At 34.3% G+C, this 18,697-nt stretch overlaps 1 protein-coding gene across 1 annotated transcript; it reads right to left on the reverse strand.

Moving 5' to 3' along the window:
- Positions 1-1,316: 1,316 nt before the first annotated feature.
- On the reverse strand, positions 1,317-18,396 carry LOC106076968 (ras-related protein Rab-34-like). Its single transcript, XM_056007145.1, has 9 exons — positions 18,199-18,396; positions 14,898-14,989; positions 13,759-13,824; positions 12,995-13,096; positions 10,674-10,738; positions 9,142-9,269; positions 5,991-6,081; positions 3,770-3,880; positions 1,317-3,023 (listed from the first exon to the last, which is right to left on the reverse strand). Exons 1-9 carry the CDS (start codon positions 18,277-18,279, stop codon positions 2,956-2,958), a joined length of 804 nt encoding a protein of 267 aa, XP_055863120.1. The 5' UTR covers positions 18,280-18,396; the 3' UTR covers positions 1,317-2,955.
- Positions 18,397-18,697: the final 301 nt, after the last annotated feature.

Genomic DNA, 18,697 nt, shown 5'->3' on the forward strand with positions numbered 1-18,697 from the left:
AACAGATGCAAATACAGACACTAACAAAGGAATGCAACACACAGCCTCTCTGTCCCCTGGAAGAGAATGAGCCATCATTTTGGAAAATTGTTTCTTTAAGTTTGAGGAATGCATTTAGAAAATTGATCCCACCAGAAGGCTCTTAAATGCTGATGAAACGCCTTCCCATTCCCCCCCAAAAAAAGTTTGATGTATCATCAAATACCAAGAAGATGGTGCTAGCATGAGCTAGTGCAGCATTGCAGGCCCCCCTCCTGCTTTAAAAAGATCCCAGCCACAACTTAAAGATTTCCCAAGACACCAAGGCAGCTCCCCAACAATGATGGGATACTTTTATCCCGTCAACCAACCATCTCTCACACCCATCTTTCTAGCAGACGGCTATACCAGTCTTCTGTCCCTATTAGAAAAGTCAGTTCATCTTATTGTACCGCCACCTGCCCCATGCTAGTCACTTCATATCAGATCATGGTCCAGTGTGATCAGAAAAAATGTTACCAGTAGTAGTGAAGGAGTCACCGTTTATTGATAAACTTTGCTGGACTTTTGAAATAGGCAGCAGGACTATGCAATTAACTCAAGAAAAATGTTGAACAAGCTGTGTCCAAGTTAAGTTAATAGGTCAATATATCCAACCCCACTCCAACCACCTACTAGATCTACATCACCAGATCCTCCTCTAGTAAAAGATAAGAGAGTTGCTAAAAATAAGAGAGGCAGCAGAAGAAAATAAGAGCTAACAAGAAACCCAAAAGACAGCAAACAAGAGAAAGGGACTGCGGCAAGAAGAATTTGTAGAAGATAATGAAATCTGATAGAGCTGCCCCTGATGAGGATTGATTTGAACAGTGCAACAGATCTGACAAAATGAACTATGGAAACCTGCAAGACTTATGGAATAACTAGAATTCTATAGAGTCAACAGTTAACTTAGTATCGCAATGTAATTTAATTTCTAAAGACTATTGAATGATAATTGCACTGTGTTTTTTTTAAAAATAACTACAAAAAACGAAAGGCAGGTGCCCCAAAAGCAGACCACGAGCCCAGTGGTTTGATGATGTAGAGGCAGATCTACAACAGCTAAGAGTTCGGGCATAGAGACATAACGCCCAAGATCAATCAGAATGGAAAGATGTGCTAGAGAGGGCCAGGGCCCTCCGTGGGCTGTAGTGCCACTGGGATGGATAGATGGATGCCACTCTTCTATAAGTAAAACTAGAAACGAATTTAAATTTTACAAGCAGGCAAGTTCTATGAAAAACTCAGATCTACATCTGCTGCTGAACGTTGATTTAAGTGTTATGTCCCTTTACTTATGCTAGTAACGCCCCCTGTGTTAAGTTCGTCTTAGTCACAATGTTGCTGATGTACTAAACTAAATTCTTGAAACTAAACTTTGCAAGACATTCCTTCAAAAGCGAAAATCTATTTTTCTAATAGCTGAGGCGTCTTCAGATACTTTCATTGTTTCCCATTAAAACTGGTGCCAAATAGTTTGCCATTGTTTGTTTTTTTCTTTAATTAAGAGTTATAGACAAAATTAGAGTCAAAATTTTTTAAAACATCTGGAATTAAAGAGCATAGTTTTACAATTATATAAATTTAAAAAAAGTTAGCTAAACTTAAATATCTAGCAAGCATTTGTTAAAATAAATAGCTATAAACCAAACATTTTAGCTATAAACCAGCATTTGATAAAAAAAACAAAAACTAAAAACCAGACGTTAGCTATAAACCAAGCATTTGTTGAAATGAATAGCTATAAACCAAACATTTTAGCTATAAACCAGCATTTGTTAAAATAACTAGCTAAAAGGACTAGAAAAAACAAACAACATTCTCAGGCTGGAATAAACATGACAAAAATTTGCTTAAAACATGTAGGTCAAGGCATTATGCAAAATTTAAGGTCAACCAAATGATTTGACTGGAACAGACTTCAATACATCAAGATGTCTCTGTATTGATAAAAAATATTACATTACACTAAAGGACAATACCAAAGCTGAGACCCTAGTCTCTTATTTCTAGATAACAAACTTGTGACAGGAATGTAGAATTTTGTAAAACATTTAGAATAGACTTTTGTAACTTTCCAGTAATCAAGATTCAAATGCTCATTTGATTTACAAAGTGCAAGAGAGGATTTTGGTTATGAAGTTTCCTCATTACTATCTAAACATAGTTAACTTCTGCTACAAACAGAACATAGTTGATTCCCTTGAGGCAGTTGGAATGAACTCTTCAAAATGTCTGCAGTAAATGGACTTCACATGAAGATCATTGTAAAAAAAAAAAAGTAAACTATTTAGTGAATTATGCCTATATGACATATACCATAAACTGTGGAAATCATCTCAAATATTATGTAAAAAGTTTGTTGATGGCCTACAGAATCCTCTAGAAGGCCCAAAGATGATTTCCAACTCAGTCAGAACAACAAGAAAAGGAGTTTTGATGTCATCAAGTTTTTGATTGATTTTTAGCATGCAACTTCAATGGATTTGGTCCAACATAATATTGACAAAAAAAGTGTTTTTAAGCAGATATTGAATCAAGGAAACATAATCAGGTACTTCTTTCATTCAGTATTGTTTCTCTTCAGCAAAGACCAACCCAATTGTTAAATTAATTCCCTTTTAGACATATAAAACTCTTTTGACTATAGTTTTTGTACAATTTTGATATAATTACAACTTTTATAACTTGATATCTTGATAATTTCATCGGGTCATTATCACATTTGAAATATCATACAACAGCTTTGTAATCTATACATAAATATATATTTGGATTTAGATTATGCATGTTTCCATTACCTCAAAAGAAACCAATTAGCATATATACATGTGTAGTGGAGCAAAAGCAAATTTTAAAGACTGAAAAGAAATAAAGACTGAAAAGAAACAGAAACTCACAGTATAATAAAATTTGGAAGAAACAATAAACCATTTAGGAACAACACTTCAATTGATTAGATTTCCTTTTCTCATACAAGTCCGAACTTGACTTTTGAACCTCTGTAACAAAACAATACACAGATTTAGTCAAGGCTACACAAATAATGTCATATCTTAACTGCTAAGTAAAACAGTTTCAGTCCACTGGCTATGGTAAAGGCTTGTCTGGAATGTGAAGGTTTCTTTGCTTCGAAAGGTGGAAACAAATTCTGCAAGGCGGAATGTTTATACATCTAGTGGACTTTTATCTTAACAAAAAAATTTATAAAACCTTCTAAAAATTAACTTAGTCATTATTGATAATTAAGAGTACATCATTTATTGGGGGTGTGACTTATGAGTGGCAAAGTACTTGGCTTCCAAACCAATGGGCCCTGGGTTCAAATCTCGGCTGGGGATATTGAATTTCTGGATTTTTATGAATGCCCTGAGTCCACCAAACTCTAAAGAGTACCTGGCATAAATTTGGAAAAGTAAAGGCATTTGGTCATTGTGCTTGATAAAACATTGGTCATAGAAACAGATGACCTTAATTTACATCATTTGTTCTGTAAATCTCAAGTTGTCACAGCGGTACTTCACTTTTGCATATTGAATAGTTAGACTGTAACTATTTATTGTAGATTAATGATAAAATAGTTAAGAATGTAAAGATTTATTGTAGATCTATTCTTATCTGTAGTGATCTAATAGTTAGAATGTAAAGATTTATTGTAGATCTATTCTTATCTGTAGTGATCTAATAGTTAGAATGTAAAAATTTATTGTAGATCTATTCTTATCTGTAGTGATCTAAGTCAACTTACTGATGGTTCCAATTTGTTTGGATGCTACTGTATCTACCTCCAGTTCTTTCAATAAAGTGTCATCAAAAGATAAACAAATGGCTCGGAAGAAGAAATCTGTCACATTCTCTCCTGTTAGGATAAAGTGAGTAGATATTACCAAGTTTGACCTTAAACAACAAGCCGCAAAGATACAAAATTCAAAGTAAAAATAAAGATGATTTTTCATGACCCAGATGGGGGAAAACTCCACCAAAAAAACTTGTTAAAAAAAAAGATCACAAAAATGATTTAGTCATTATCCAAGCCAAATTGTGCAATGAATATATGAAGGTCTGATCATTGCAATTATTGTTCCCCTGGCAATCAAATCATTAAATAAGAACAATCTGGTATAAACTTTGTCACATGTAAATTATGAGTGCGTCTGGTGTGAATGTACACTTTGGTTTCTTATAGTTATAATGTTTTTTTGTTTGGTGTAATGCACAAATTGTGAGACAAATTTCCTTACCGATAATAAAGATTATTATTATTATTATTATTATTATTAGCAGATAAAAATGGAATCTTTCACATCCTTGGCGACAGACACCTCAGTGTTCATGAAATGAGGACAGTTTACAGAGATCAAATTAGGTCACATGTCAGAATGATGATGATTAAAACGTAGTTCAAGGCTACAGCAAGGAAATATAATTAACATCCAGGTTAAATTTAAAAAAAAAAAAAACAGACGCAGAAAATTAAATTTAAAAAGGTCAAGGGTATTGAGATTTCATGGTTCTATATTATTCTAAAGAAAGATAAAAAGAGGAGAAGTAGTAGGTTGGGACAAGAGAGAGAGCTAGAAAGTTAGACTTAGAAGTCGCTAGTTTGAAAATAAACAGTTACCTATTTTATTGATCATTATTATTGTATCCTGTATCTACTTTATATATGAACTGTACATACATTTATTGTTTCAAGTTTGAGTTTAAAAGAATTAAACTCTAGAAAAAGTATATCAGCACATTGTCACTTCATTGTTTCTTAAAGTGTTTGAACTATTATTACGCAACCTGACAATCCGCATGTCACAAGTATATCTCATCAAGATCATCAATCAAACAAAAATAGAAACACATGACACCATACTATAAAATCTACTCCTGTAAGTTTGCTGTATTTAGTTTGGTTTAGTAAGTATGCATATTTAACATCCATTCATTTTATTGTTTCACCCTAAATCTGGATACACACTAAAGAGTTTTCCATTTAATCTTGTATGGAGAAATACAGCCTCATTGAAAAGCAGAACCCAGTAGGAAGGGAATCATAAATATAAGATTACAGCACATTAAAATACTGAATTTGATCTTAGTTTTTCAGAGTTTCCTTCAAAAAAGAAAATTATTATGTCCTATGGCCTTATGAAACTGTAAACCCCATCCTCTTTGAATGCCCCTTCCTAATCCACCTTAGGCAGACCCTACTACCACTCCAGCCCAACATAACCAACAACCTGTACGGCAGCGCTGAACAACTGAAGAGAACAGCACACTATTTTTCCTTGGCACAGTCAGCAAAAGAGACACAGCTAAGCAGAAAAAAAGCTGGCTAGAAGAAGAAGAAGAAATGTGCTAGTTAAAACCTCCCACAGTGCGGCTGGGAATAGCAGCAGGCAGGATTCAAACCGAGAACCATTGAGACAACAGTCCAGAGGGCATACCACACAAATGATGTTAAACAATTTGAAAATTTAAGTCGTAGTTTAGTGAAAACCTTCACTAAATCTAAGGAGACCCAACTTGAAGATGAAAGCTTGACATGGTAAAGATAGATCTCCAACATGAAGATTTCTGGAATAGAGATGAAAACACACAACGAATATTTGGATGGAAAGATAGGCTGAAGCCATTGAGGACCCTCCATGGGCTGTAGTGCTCACTGACATGACTGGATAAGTCATATCAATGTGTGTAAAGATCATCAAGAATGTATACATGAAAAGTATAAAAAAAACTGGACCTTGTATGTTTTATCCAGACATTTTTTTTTGTCTAGCTTATATGTATAAATGTTATTTCTAGTGATCTTTTCACATTTTCCTAATGTGCGGTGGAGCAATTTAATAAAACCTTGTTTATAATAATAAAAACTTAAGTATAGAAACACTGGGGCTGACTTCCTATCCAGTCATGACAGTTACATTCATATCTACACTAGTGGCTTAGAACAAAACATGAACCATAACTCTGACCTGATTTGGAAGATGTCGCCCAGAATTCAGCTTGTAATTTTTTGGCCTGCTTCAGAGCTCGGACTTCAACATCAGAGTAGGAAGATGGTGACTGAGGAGTCGATGTTTTGAAAAGTTAATGCATTGACAAAGAACACAAATTAGTGTTACTATTTCAACTTAGCCAAATCAAAGTGTTAAAAGTCTGTTTAGTTCTAGAATAATATAACCATGAAAGTCGAGTGGTATAAAGCTTATAGGCATGACAGACCATATGAGAACTATTAATGAGTGTTTTGGTTTATCAAGGCTATGTGGAAGAAGAAAATAGTTTTTTCATTGACTTAGCGAGAACCAATTTGAAGAAAATGTCACGCATGAAGCTCAAAATATTTGTTTGCATGAATCTTGGACTAGAAAGGTTGTTAGAAATATGATACTTAAAATACTAGTTTCATAGACTTATGATTTAGTGACAGGCTTCATCAAGATACACTGTAAACCACCTTTTTTTTTATTAAGTTGACTTTATATTGTATTGTTTTAACCTGCTTTTTAACACTACCACACTGGTGGACTGCTTTTTTAATATCCAAAATTGCAGATATATCACAATACCGCTTTTTGGCTATTTCATGAAAAAAAAAAAGTCAGAATCTAGAATTAGCCAACCAACATTGAACTGGTGTGGTTTTATGTGAGAATTTTCTGAAACTTTGCAATAAACATGAACCAAGCATGTAAAAGGTAGGTCTAGGCTTGTAACAAGCCTAAAGTTAATTTATGAGTCAGAAATTTGTTAAAAGAATGATTTTACCGCCGTTGAAAGATACTGTGTGAGATTGATGGATAAGAAAAAAAAATCTTGATGTTCATTGGGTCTAAAGCTTGAAAGATAGTAAGTCGCAAGAGAGGGTCAATGTCCTCAAGATCTCAGGACATAGGGATCAGTTTTGTTTCAGGACTGATCTCCCTTTTGTCATCCTCTGGACGTGCACATGTCTAATGACCCTAGTGATGTCCACTGGCTGGTTTCCCCTGCCTGGCTACTCTGTTTTATAAAGGCCAAAATTAGAAGAAATTTTCTAAATGTATTAGGATCTGTGGAGGCACAGTGGCTGAGTGGTAAAAGTGCTTGGCTTCCGAACTGGGGGTTCCATATTCGAATCAAGGTGAAGACTGGGATTTTTAATTTCAGGATCTTTAGGGTGCCTCAAAGTCCACCCATAATGGGTACCTGACATTAGTTGAGGAAAAGTAAAGGTGGTTGGTTATTGTGCTGGCCACATGACTCTCTCATGTGATAGTAAGTGTATGTGATTTAAGTGGCTGGTGGTGCAGTGTGTGTGCCTGTGTATGAAATGACCAGTGGACCTTGAGTGTACATGGTTGAGTGAACAGCAGTGTGTCAGGACTGTGTGTAAAGACTAAGACTAAGACTAAGACTAAGACTGCTTTATTGATCCTTACGGAAATTTGTTGTGATTACAAGGACTCGTTTCTCATATAAAGACAACACAACAGAAACATACACATAAATACAACAGACAACATAAAGAGTTCATTCAGCGACTACACACAGGTATCTTGGTGCATTTCATGTTCCCTGATCAATGAGTGGCGGTGATAGAGTCTGACCGAGTGAGGTACGAACAAGTTTTTGTACCGCTCCGTTCTTGTTTTGATTGACAGCAGTCGCCCACTTCGCGACGACCTGGCGTAGTTCTGATGGAGCGGGTGGCCGTTGTCTTCCAAGATTTTTTCGATTTTTCTTAGGCACGTTTGTTCAAAAAGTTCCTTTAAATGTGGCAATGTTGTGAGTGTAATTTTTGATGCTTTTTTAATGATGTTTTCTAGACGTTGCAACAGTTTAGATGAGGCGTTGCCTTGCCAACAACTTATTCCGTATGTTAGCAGATTTTGGCGCCGTAAAATGTCTCAAGGATCTTCTTGTTTAGTTTAAAACTGTTGAGTTTGTATAGAAAAAAGCGTCGCTGGGCTGTTTTCTTTGTCAGAGTTCCAAGGTGGTCTTCCCATGAAAGCTTGTTGTTGATGATAACGCCTAGATATTTATATGCCTTTACTTGTTCTATAGATGTAGTGTTTATTTGCAGTTCACGCATAGTTTGTTTTTTCTTTCTAAAATCTATTATAAGTTCTTTAGTTTTTGTTACATTCAGTTCTAGAAAGTTGTCGGTGCACCAGTTTGTAAACTCTTCTATCGAGCTTCGATACTGAGTTTCGTCTCCTGAAATAAGACCGACTATGGCAGTATCATCAGCGAATTTAATGAGTTTAACTGAGTCATAGATGCTTCTTATGTCATTAGTGTAAAGAGTGTATAGTACAGGAGAAAGCACACAACCTTGTGGAGCACCCGTACATAGTACTCGAGTTGACGATTTGGTGGTGTTGACTTTAACATACTGGGGCCGTTGGGTTAAAAAGTTTAGAACCCATGCTTGTAAGTAAGGGCTTACATTTAAGTTACTCCGTTTGTTTATCATTAGATGTGGCTGTATGGTATTGAAAGCCGAGGAGAAATCTACGAAGAGGACTCGTGCGTAGGTTTTGGGTACATCGAGATGCTTATAAAGATGGTCCAAAAGCAATAGAATGGCATCCTCAGTTCCTCTAGCTGCTTTGTATGCAAATTGGTGAGGGTCTAGGCTGTTATTGACTTTTGCTACAAGTTGTTTAAGCATATATTTTTCAAAACATTTCATAACAATAGGTGTTAGTGCTACTGGGCGGAAATCATTTAAGCAATCTATTTTTGGTTTCTTAGGCACTGGTATGATTTCTGAAGTTTTCCAGATGTTTGGAATTACGCACATTTGCAATGACTGGTTAAAGATATGACAGAAGATAAAAGGAGGTCAGTTTAGAGAACAAGTGGCTGGAGTAAAGAACAGAAATAGAGACTAATAAAATCATTGTGTTTGTTGAAGCTCATGTTGTTTTAGTGTGTCTAGTACATTAACCATGGGCCACAGAAATATAACCTTTACATCATCTGCAGCCCTATATATATAGAACGCAAGATCTGAAAGGGGAATTTCCTTTTTTAAAATTAGAGTGTATCTAGGTCAAAGCTTGAGAAGCGAAGCTCTGCTAGTTGTGAAGTCTCCGTGTTGGTTGAAGAAGAAAAAAAAAACCCACAAAAACTCACCAATAAATCTTTTTTTGTACCAAGTAGAAATTTGACAGGCTGGTCAGCACTGGCACAAGCTTCTTCCATCCATTGGTCAGTGTGATGGAGAGATTCTTCATTGGTAAGGTCAAAGGCCACAATAACAACTGCCAGGAAAAAAAAGTGTAAGTTTTAACAAGTAAAACTTAATAAATATTTACAAACATTCAAATAAAAAATGTAACTTTTAACTAAGTTAATATAAAACAGATTAATTCCCAAGATTAAACAACAGTGCATTATTTGACATGAGAATTAGATCCAGATACAATATCAGTAAAAGACAAATAAAAATACTAAAATTATAAAATAGTTTTTCTTTTATTCTATAACATTTTGCAGCCTTTGGGAAATCTGATGGCTACTTCTAGTGTCTTTATGCTTATCAAACATTGGTAGCCATTCTGTTCAAAGCTGTCCATGAATTCTGTTATATTTTTTTTGTTTAATTTATTCTTATTCAAAATGACTTTCTAGATCAGATCAATTCAAAATAATTAGGAGAGATACCAGACCAAAGAAAATATGTAAAGGAAGACTATTCAGAGTGATCCAATTCCATAGCAATAATGACAAAAGTTATAACTAAAGTGTTTCCTATATGTAATCAAAATAAGATAACCCAACAGAGAAATCTAATAGTAGACTTTACTAGGATAGAACAACATGAACTGACGAAAGATATTCATATTCAGACAGCAATGCACTACTTCAATGTTGTGAACACATTTATTTGTTTATAAAATGTTTTACATGTTCCTTCAGAGTTGAAGATAATCTACTTCTTAGCCCAAACCTCCCAAAGAAGGATGGGGATAGGAGCGGGCAGGGTTGTGAACAACAGTCCAGCGCACAAGCCGCATGACAAGGCAGCCATCTTCATGTCATTACACAAACATAAAAAGAAATAGCAACTTTTTCAACACAGGATAACTGTGAATATCGCTGCCATAACAAAATGATTGCTGCAAATGCCACCGCTGCCTGGTCGTGCGGTTTGCGCGCTGGACTGTCGTTCAGATTTATCGATGGTCGAGGGTTCAAACCCTGCCCGCTCCCATCCCCCGTCGTCCTGCGGGAGGTTTGGACTAGGAAGTAATTATCTTCAACTCTGAAGGAACATCTGAAACATGTAAAACATTTTACAAACAAACATAGCCACATGATAGCTGTGAATGTCACTGCTATAGCCACATGATTGCTGTGAATGCCACTGCTATAGCCACATGATAGCTGTGAATGCCACTGCTATAGCCACATGATAGCTGTGAATGCCACTGCTATAGCCTCATGATAGCTGTGAATGTCACTGCTATTATATAAGTGACCTAGAAATGGAAGTTTCCCCTAGCTAAGATTGTATGTTAGCCATGGAAATCTCTCCTAACCATGAATTTATATTTTAGCTAGGGATGTAACTGCTAGCCATGACTGTGTATGTTAGCCATGGAAATCTCTCCTAACCATGAATGTCAAAATACAAAAACAACAAAACCAAAATCTCAACTCACTCTGGGCACCTCTGTAGTAAGAAGCTGCAATACATTTGAACCTTTCTTGCCCGGCTGTGTCCCAGCTGCAAGTAAATAAGAGTGGATACACTGCTTTAAAACCGTAATCAGGAGCTTGAAAGTATTATCAATGTTATGATTTCAAGCTAATCAAAAGTATTATTATTATCATCATGACTTCATCAATACTAAACCATACAAAAATATTTTCTATAATAACAATTTTCATTTTAAAGGATAATTGTTATGCTCTTGCGGTGTGTATTTATATTAGATTTTAGTATGAAATAAGTGATGACCCATTTGAGTTTTCGCTGTCTAGAATAAGCTGATGGTTAACAAGAGTACTCTGTGACTAACACAACAGCCATCTGCCTTCAGTTTTTCTATTAGATGTCAGTTAGTAGGCTATACCTCAACATTGTTTTATTTTATTGAATGCGGCTTGTTGTATGGATCACTCCATTTGAGTTTTGTTATGGATGACCCCTAAATGTTTTTATAAGTGAGAATGACCAGTGTGTAGTTAGATGGGTAGGTCGAGCAGCAATGTAGTGTAATAGGTGGCCTTAGTGTTGACTTATGTCGTATGTTAGTCTTATTAATGATGTAGATGAGTCTAGCCTTTGTTAGTTGGCTTTCTATCCACTTCCATTGGATAGGCTAGCTGTCTTTTTTTTTTTTTTAAAGATTTTGTCCATGGTATTTTATAATCTATAGCTAGTTAAGCAGAATTAGGTTATATAGTCTGTGTACTATTTATTATCTTTATGGCCAGTGCCTATGTGACTTGACAACTACTGTAACTGTACTGATGAAAACAGATGCATGAAGTGTGTGACTAAATGGAGAAAGAATCTAGAACAAGTACTTTTTCATGAGCAAGAACTGTTGATGTTGTGGTAAAAGTTAGTTCCCCTTTCAGACTTTAAAGTCTATAGGGCAGAAGACGTAAAGGTCATCTGTTTCTGTGGCCTATGGTTTATGAGGGTATCATGTGACACCAACCACCTATACTTTTTCCCAACTAATGTCAAGTATCCATTAGAGCTGGGTGGACTCAGAGGCGCCCAAAGATCCCAAAATTAAAAATCCGTCTTCACCAGAATTCAAACCTGGGACTCCGGTTTAGAAGCCAAGCACTTCGCCACTCAGCCACTGAGCCTCCTATGTTGTGGTACTTTACCAAATATTGACTCAGTGATTTTGTACATTACCAACAAGAAGTCTTGGAGGATGTTAAAGTGAAGTTATTGAGTTTAAGTATACTACTTTGTAATCAGTATTAGTTATTAGTAGTACTGTGGTTTATGATATTCTATTTAAATTCTATTTTTTTATGTTAAATCAAGTAAATAAACACTTGAATAATGTACATAAAAACTGTCACTTTGTTTCTATGTACCTGACCATCATAAGTTGGCCATGTCATTAAATTTAAGATAAAAACCAGAGCCTCAATGCAGTTTTAAATTCAAGCTCCATGGTTTAGTGGGCACTTTATTCTTTTTCACTATCAACAAGACTATGAAAAATATGCCCTCTTGTAGTATGTAGTTGTGTACTTGAGAAATATGTACTTGTGAAGTATGCACTTGTGAAATATGTACATGTGTAGTATGTACTTGTGAAGTATGTACATGTGTAGTATGTACTTGAGAAGTATGCACTTGTGAAATATGTACATGTGTAGTATGTACTTGTGTAGTATGTACTTGTGAAATATGTACATGTGTAGTATGTACTTGTGAAGTATGTACATGTGTAGTATGTACTTGTGAAGTATGTACTAGAGAAGAATGTACTTGTAAAGTATGCACTTGTGAAATATGTACATGTGTAGTATGTACTTGTGAAGTATGCACTTGTGAAGTATGCACTTGTGAAATATGTACATGTGAAGTATGTACTTGTGAAGTATGTACTTGTGAAGTATGCACTTGTGAAATATGTACATGTGTAGTATGTACTTGTGAAGTATGTACTAGAGAAGAATGTACTTGTAAAGTATGCACTTGTGAAATATGTACATGTGTAGTATGTACTTGTGAAGTATGCACTTGTGAAGTATGCACTTGTGAAATATGTACATGTGAAGTATGCACTTGTGAAGTATGCACTTGTGAAATATGTACATGTGAAGTATGTACTTGTGAAGTATGTACTAGAGAAGAATGTACTTGTAAAGTATGCACTTGTCTAGTATGTACTTGTGAAGCATGTATGTAATTGTAGTATGTAATTGTAAAGTATGTACTTGTCTAGTACATACTTGTCTAGTATGTACTTGTGAAGCATGTACTTGTGTAGTATGTACTTACATCTGTAGAGTAATGGGAATGGAAAGAACACTAAACTTCTCCACCTCAAAGTCCACACCTATAGTTGCCTTGTAGTCTCTGTCAAACACATCATGGCAAAACCTGAGAAACAATTTCATTAAGACAAAAATAATTTTAAAATTTGATTTTGCATGAGCCTTCAAAGATTTTAAGCTAATAATAATAAATAAAACAGTAAAAGCTGACACAGACTTCTCATTAAGAACTAAAAGTTCTTATCTTCTTCTTATCTTATATAATACAGACGTTACTTAAAAAAAAAGAAGATGATTACGTCCTACCCGTCATGCATCTAGTCATGCCAAGGTTCATTAAAGTTTTAAAATGAATAAACTGTATATACAAGAAAAGATTTAAAAAAAAATATGACACAATATTGTTCAGACTGTTTTTATAAGTGAGAATGACCAGTTTGTAGTTAGATGGGTAGATCAAGCAGCAATGTAATGTAATAGGTGGCCTTAGTGTTGACTTAAGTCATTTGCTAGTCTTATTAATATGTAGATGAGTCTAGCCTTTGTTAGTTGGCTTTCTATCCACTTCCATTGGATAAGTTAGCTGTCATTTTTTTTTAAAGATCTTGTCCATGGTATTGTATAACCTGTAGCTAGTTAAGCAGAATTAGGTTATATAGTCAGTGTACTATTTATTATCTTTATGGTCAGAAAACAGAAAATAATGTCAAACTCTATAAATATATCTGAACAATTCCACACCATTAGCCACATTGATGTCATACTTACCTATTTACAAGACATGTTTTGCCTACTGCCACATCACCAACCAGTACAGCCTTAGTGATCTTTAAACTGAAATAAGAAATACATTTCTCTTTTTTTTTATTTCAGTGACAAAAACAAAAAAGGACAATTCAGTTTTCTACACAAAAGCATTTTGGTAAAAGTAAGCTTTTCCATGGACACCGTCTGTAAGGAGGATGAATTTTTCAAAAGCAAATGCTTAGTGGCCAACACTTGTACAAACATCCCATTTTATCATTAGATAAGGTTAAGGTTCCTTGTGTACCGCAGATTTTCATGGCCAGCATTAATTAGAAACTATCTTACTTCATTGTTAGCCAATGTCACTGGAATTACACTGGTATTGTGTGCCCAAAAATAATTACGATGAATATCAAACTTCATTGTTAGCCAATGTCACTGGAATTACATTGGTATTGTGTGCCCCAAAATAATTACGATGAATATCAAACTTCATTGTTAGCCAATGTCATTCTACAGATAATGTTTTACGATGATGTTTTGTAGCTAGCATTATTTAGTGTGAACACCATGCCTCACTTTAGCCAGTTGCAAGCAATGAAATTTAACACACATGTATATATAGACCATTACTTACAAGTATATACAGACCATTACTTTGCAGTACACATATATAAAGACCATTACTTGGTAAAACAAGTATATAAGTTCTTTACTTTGAAGTAAAAGTATATACAGTCTATTACTTTGTAGTCAAATTCCCATTAAAAATTGTCTAAATCAAATTGCAGTTTTCATTCCATATCTAGTAGAGTTCAATTAACTGTCAATATTAGCATTTATTTTTTTTTTATCTGTGTCAAACATAAAGTCTACTTTTCTCAACTATTCTTAAGGAAGTTTTAAAATCAGGTCAATCTACCTATTTTATATCTCAAATATTTCTCTATATAATGATAAAGATTAAATACACTAGAACTTTTTCAAATTCTAAGGAGTTTACCTTAATTCTCAAGATTACATGATATTTTTTTGCCCCATAAAATAAATGATGATTCCTTATTTTCTTAATGGAGCTTTTAAAAAGCTGATAAAAATACTGATGGCTATCTAATAACAAAAAAAAACTCAGACAGCTATTTAATGCGTTTTGAGCTTACCCAACACGCCCAGTTCTGTTTTCTGAACACGCAGTCTTCACTTTGGGATGAAAGTTGACTTTGGAATAGGGAGTTCCATCTGGATGAAAAGCCTATGATAGATAAAAAGTAAATATGTAAACTCAGAAGCATGCAAGTAATTTAAACCAGGAATGTTGAGTGCTAGTGAGATGAATTTGACAATTAATGCTCATAATAGCAGTATAAAACAATAAAATTAAGAGAAACTTTGAGAAAGGTAAAAATCATTGGAAAGAACAGTCGTGCAATCTGGCAAAATGTGAACCTTGACTTGTTATAGTTAAACACTACCTCAAAGCAAGTTAAAATAGAAACACTAGCTATCTTCTCTGATAAAAGAAGATTTTGTGGGCACAAACTTTCAACCTTGACATTACCAGATGATTGAAACTGAGCCAAACTAAGAAAATAAAGTTTCTTTGAAAAACAAAAAAAAAAAAAAGATTAGGTTACTTCTCAAGAAAAATTGTTTAAAAGATGATACCTTTTATAGGATTATGTTAAAGAGTTTTATTGCATTTTATTAATCTTATCTTATACTAATCTTATAAGCAGACTGAATATAATCTGTCTTCAGTTTCATTTGTGTCTGGCCTACAAGTAACTGACTAGAAATACATTCTAATGCTAAAAAATAAACAATTATTGTCAAACACGATAAGCGTTAAACTGAAAACAAGTGTAAATTAAAGCAGTCAATGTTTTTGGTATTAAGTGTCCAAACCAAGTACCACAAAAGTTTGTAGGTAGGTAGTCTAGACATCTTTTTTTTTTTGTCAATCATAACTTAGGCTCACAAATTTCTAAGGTACATCTCATGAACTTATCCTTTCAGAATCTATACAGCAACCCTCAATACGCTCTTATCAGAACACCTACGGGCCGAGAAGAAACAGTTTCTTTAAGATTGTTGGCGCCCGAAGAAAAAGACTGTTTCACAGAAAATGTGAGACCCCTTGTGCTGAGAGACAGTTCTTCCTGGAATGCGACACCCTCACTTCAAAGTGAAACAAAAAACAACGAAGAGAACTCTACTCTTAATCCTCCTGCTAACCAAACAACCAAGTCATTCTTATTGGGAGAAGTGGACTCGGTTGAAGCCCCGACCATCGAGTCACCAAGTAACGTTGTTGGTACCGATACTGATAGTACCAATCCAACCAGCCGATACAACCTAAGAGAAAGAAAATCAAAACCCAACTACCGGGTTTAACAGACTGATGTGTTTGATAAACAGTTTACTATTAACCAGTATTACACATGTGTTTAGATGTTTATGTTTTTTTCATCTTTGTATTTTGTTTTGACTATCTGTGGTTGTGTTATATTTATAAAATTTAAACGTGGGGTGAATGCCGTGAATTTGTTTATCTGATTGTCACCCCTAGTGTTTGTTTACATTTGTTAGACTGTGTACTGACCTTATTTCGTGTTGTGATTTCTACTATGTGTGTAGTTGTTTGTCATTCAGTGTAATAAAGCTTTGAATGTAACATGGTTTTGTTATTGTTGAAGTACGACACAGATCTAGCCTCTAAATCTTACTAAACGGGGATTAATCTACTTTCCTTCATTATTTTTACATTTATTTTGGACGTCCCTATAAAATGAAGATTATTACTACTATTCCGAGCTCAGACAACCACAAGATCAAGCCACCACTCAATACTCTAGCATTAAAAGCCCACTATTACCTTTATTAGCCAGCCTTCTAATAGTCATCCATAACAATTAGATCTAGATGTATATCATGTCTACAAATTTTGAGACATGAGGAGTATTAGGTTTTCTAACTAAATCAAGATGGCTGCCTGGTTATACAGTAGATCTATATTCTCAGGACTGTCATTGGGTGGTGTCACGGATGAATGTGTGTATGTATGTATAATCTATTTTTACAATCTGCGCGAATGACCGGAAGTGTGTTTTGTTGTCAGAGAGAGACCAGCGTGTGTGATATGCAGTAAAGCTGATTAAAGTTTATGTGTTTGATCTAGTGATTTCATTGTTTTATTTCGTTAGCTAGAACTGAACCAGGGACACCTAGACGTATCGAGACCTGAGGTAGATTCTATAGAGTTATATTATAAATATAATAGGAAAGCCGTGACATATTTGGGGGCTCGTCCGGGATTTGAACCCAGGACCTCTCTTAATGATCCAGGGTTCAAGCCCTGTCTGCTGTCATCCCCCATCTAATTATCTTCAAATTTTAAGGAACATCAGAAACATGTAGAGTAAAAATTTTACAAACTTTACTTTTGTAAAAAAAAATAATAATTTTAAGTAATTTTAATAAAGGAAATTTTCAAGACTTATATATATAGAGCATTATATGATATGACGTCTTAGATGTACTAGATCTAGCTCTACCTGTCACATTGTGAGTTTGTGTAAAACACCAACAGTTTTTTATTTTTATAAGTGTTACTATTACAAATAAAAATATATTTTGATAGTTCCTCATTGTTACACTAACTCACTAAAGACACATATATATCTAGATTTTGTTTAGTAATACCATACACTTACAGTAACTGAGAAAGTTACAATGTTGCACAACATTAATTACATTAATTAAACATATTTAGACAGTTGAGTTGTCTTCTGTTGTAACACTAACTTAGTCACCAAAGTGAGAGTGTTACGATTAGATTATCAGATCTAAAACTTGCACTACATACATTGTATAAAACTCACTGGTGTGAATTTAGTAATAATGCGATCAACTGTTGTAACAGTATGTCACAGTGAGAGTGTTAAAGTAAAAAGATTCTGAAAATTAAAAAATCTCCCTTTTGGGTCAGGACTTTGTGATTTTAGCATCACAAAAGAGATACAAGACACTGAGTGACTGACAGAAACTTGAAAGACTAACAGACACAAGAACTTTTTTGTTTCCCTGGCAATCAAATCATTAAATAGATCTAGAAACAATTTGATATTCTGATATAAACTTTTCAAATGTTAATTATGAGTCACAATGAGTGAGTCTGGTGTGAATGTATATTTTGGTTTTCTATTTAACATAAATTCATAAATATTAAATTACATTTATTTTAGATCTAGAAATCTAGATCTACTTTACTTTTACACTACTACAGTCTACAGTAACAGTACAGTAAGATCTACACGACTACAGACTGAGACTAGAAAAGTCAAGTCTACAGTCACACTCAGTCACAGTCACGAAAGCACAGTCACTCAGTGCAGTCTACAGACGAGTGTACAAATACAAATGATTCAAATGAGAAATGTAACTAACAAAGTCAAAACTCACCGGTGTGAATTTAGTGATGACACGATCCGATGCTACAGAGCTGATGACCGTTCTAACAGAAGACATTTTATTTCTAGGCATACAATAGAAATTATGCTGTATGCTTTCACGCAAACAAGACTTAATGTTAGATCTAGATTTATTCACTGTTTAAGAAATTCACATTCATAGTTAGACATACAAATACGTAACCCGGAAGAGAAACATTCTTGACTTTTTCTGTTTTCTTTTCAACATGCCAGATTGCGAGCTTTTATATAGATCTAGATTCTAGATCTGTTTAGATTTTAGATCTAAAAGAAAGTTCTAATGATTTAAAATAGTAGTTCTATATAGATATAGAATATAGATCTAAATTAAATCTTTATTCATATTTTATTACTTCAAACTGCATAGGACTAACTATATATCATTTCATTTCAATTTATCCTTAATAAAGTGTATATCAAAATATCTTTAAATGGTTACAAAATAATCATTGGCCTTAGTGCCAACTCAA

Source organism: Biomphalaria glabrata, chromosome 12 (assembly GCF_947242115.1).
Source record: "Biomphalaria glabrata chromosome 12, xgBioGlab47.1, whole genome shotgun sequence".
NCBI classification, from domain to species: domain Eukaryota; kingdom Metazoa; phylum Mollusca; class Gastropoda; family Planorbidae; genus Biomphalaria; species Biomphalaria glabrata.

Excerpts from the sequence above, each read along its gene's own strand:
- LOC106076968 (XM_056007145.1), bottom strand. The coding sequence starts at position 18,279 with ATGCCTAGAAATAAAATGTCTTCTGTTAGAACGGTCATCAGCTCTGTA. Across the intron at positions 14,990-18,198 it reads TCATCACTAAATTCACACCG|GCTTTTCATCCAGATGGAAC; the intron begins GTGAGTTTTGAC and ends TATCTATCATAG. Across the intron at positions 13,097-13,758 it reads AAAACATGTCTTGTAAATAG|GTTTTGCCATGATGTGTTTG; the intron begins GTAAGTATGACA and ends ATTGTTTCTCAG.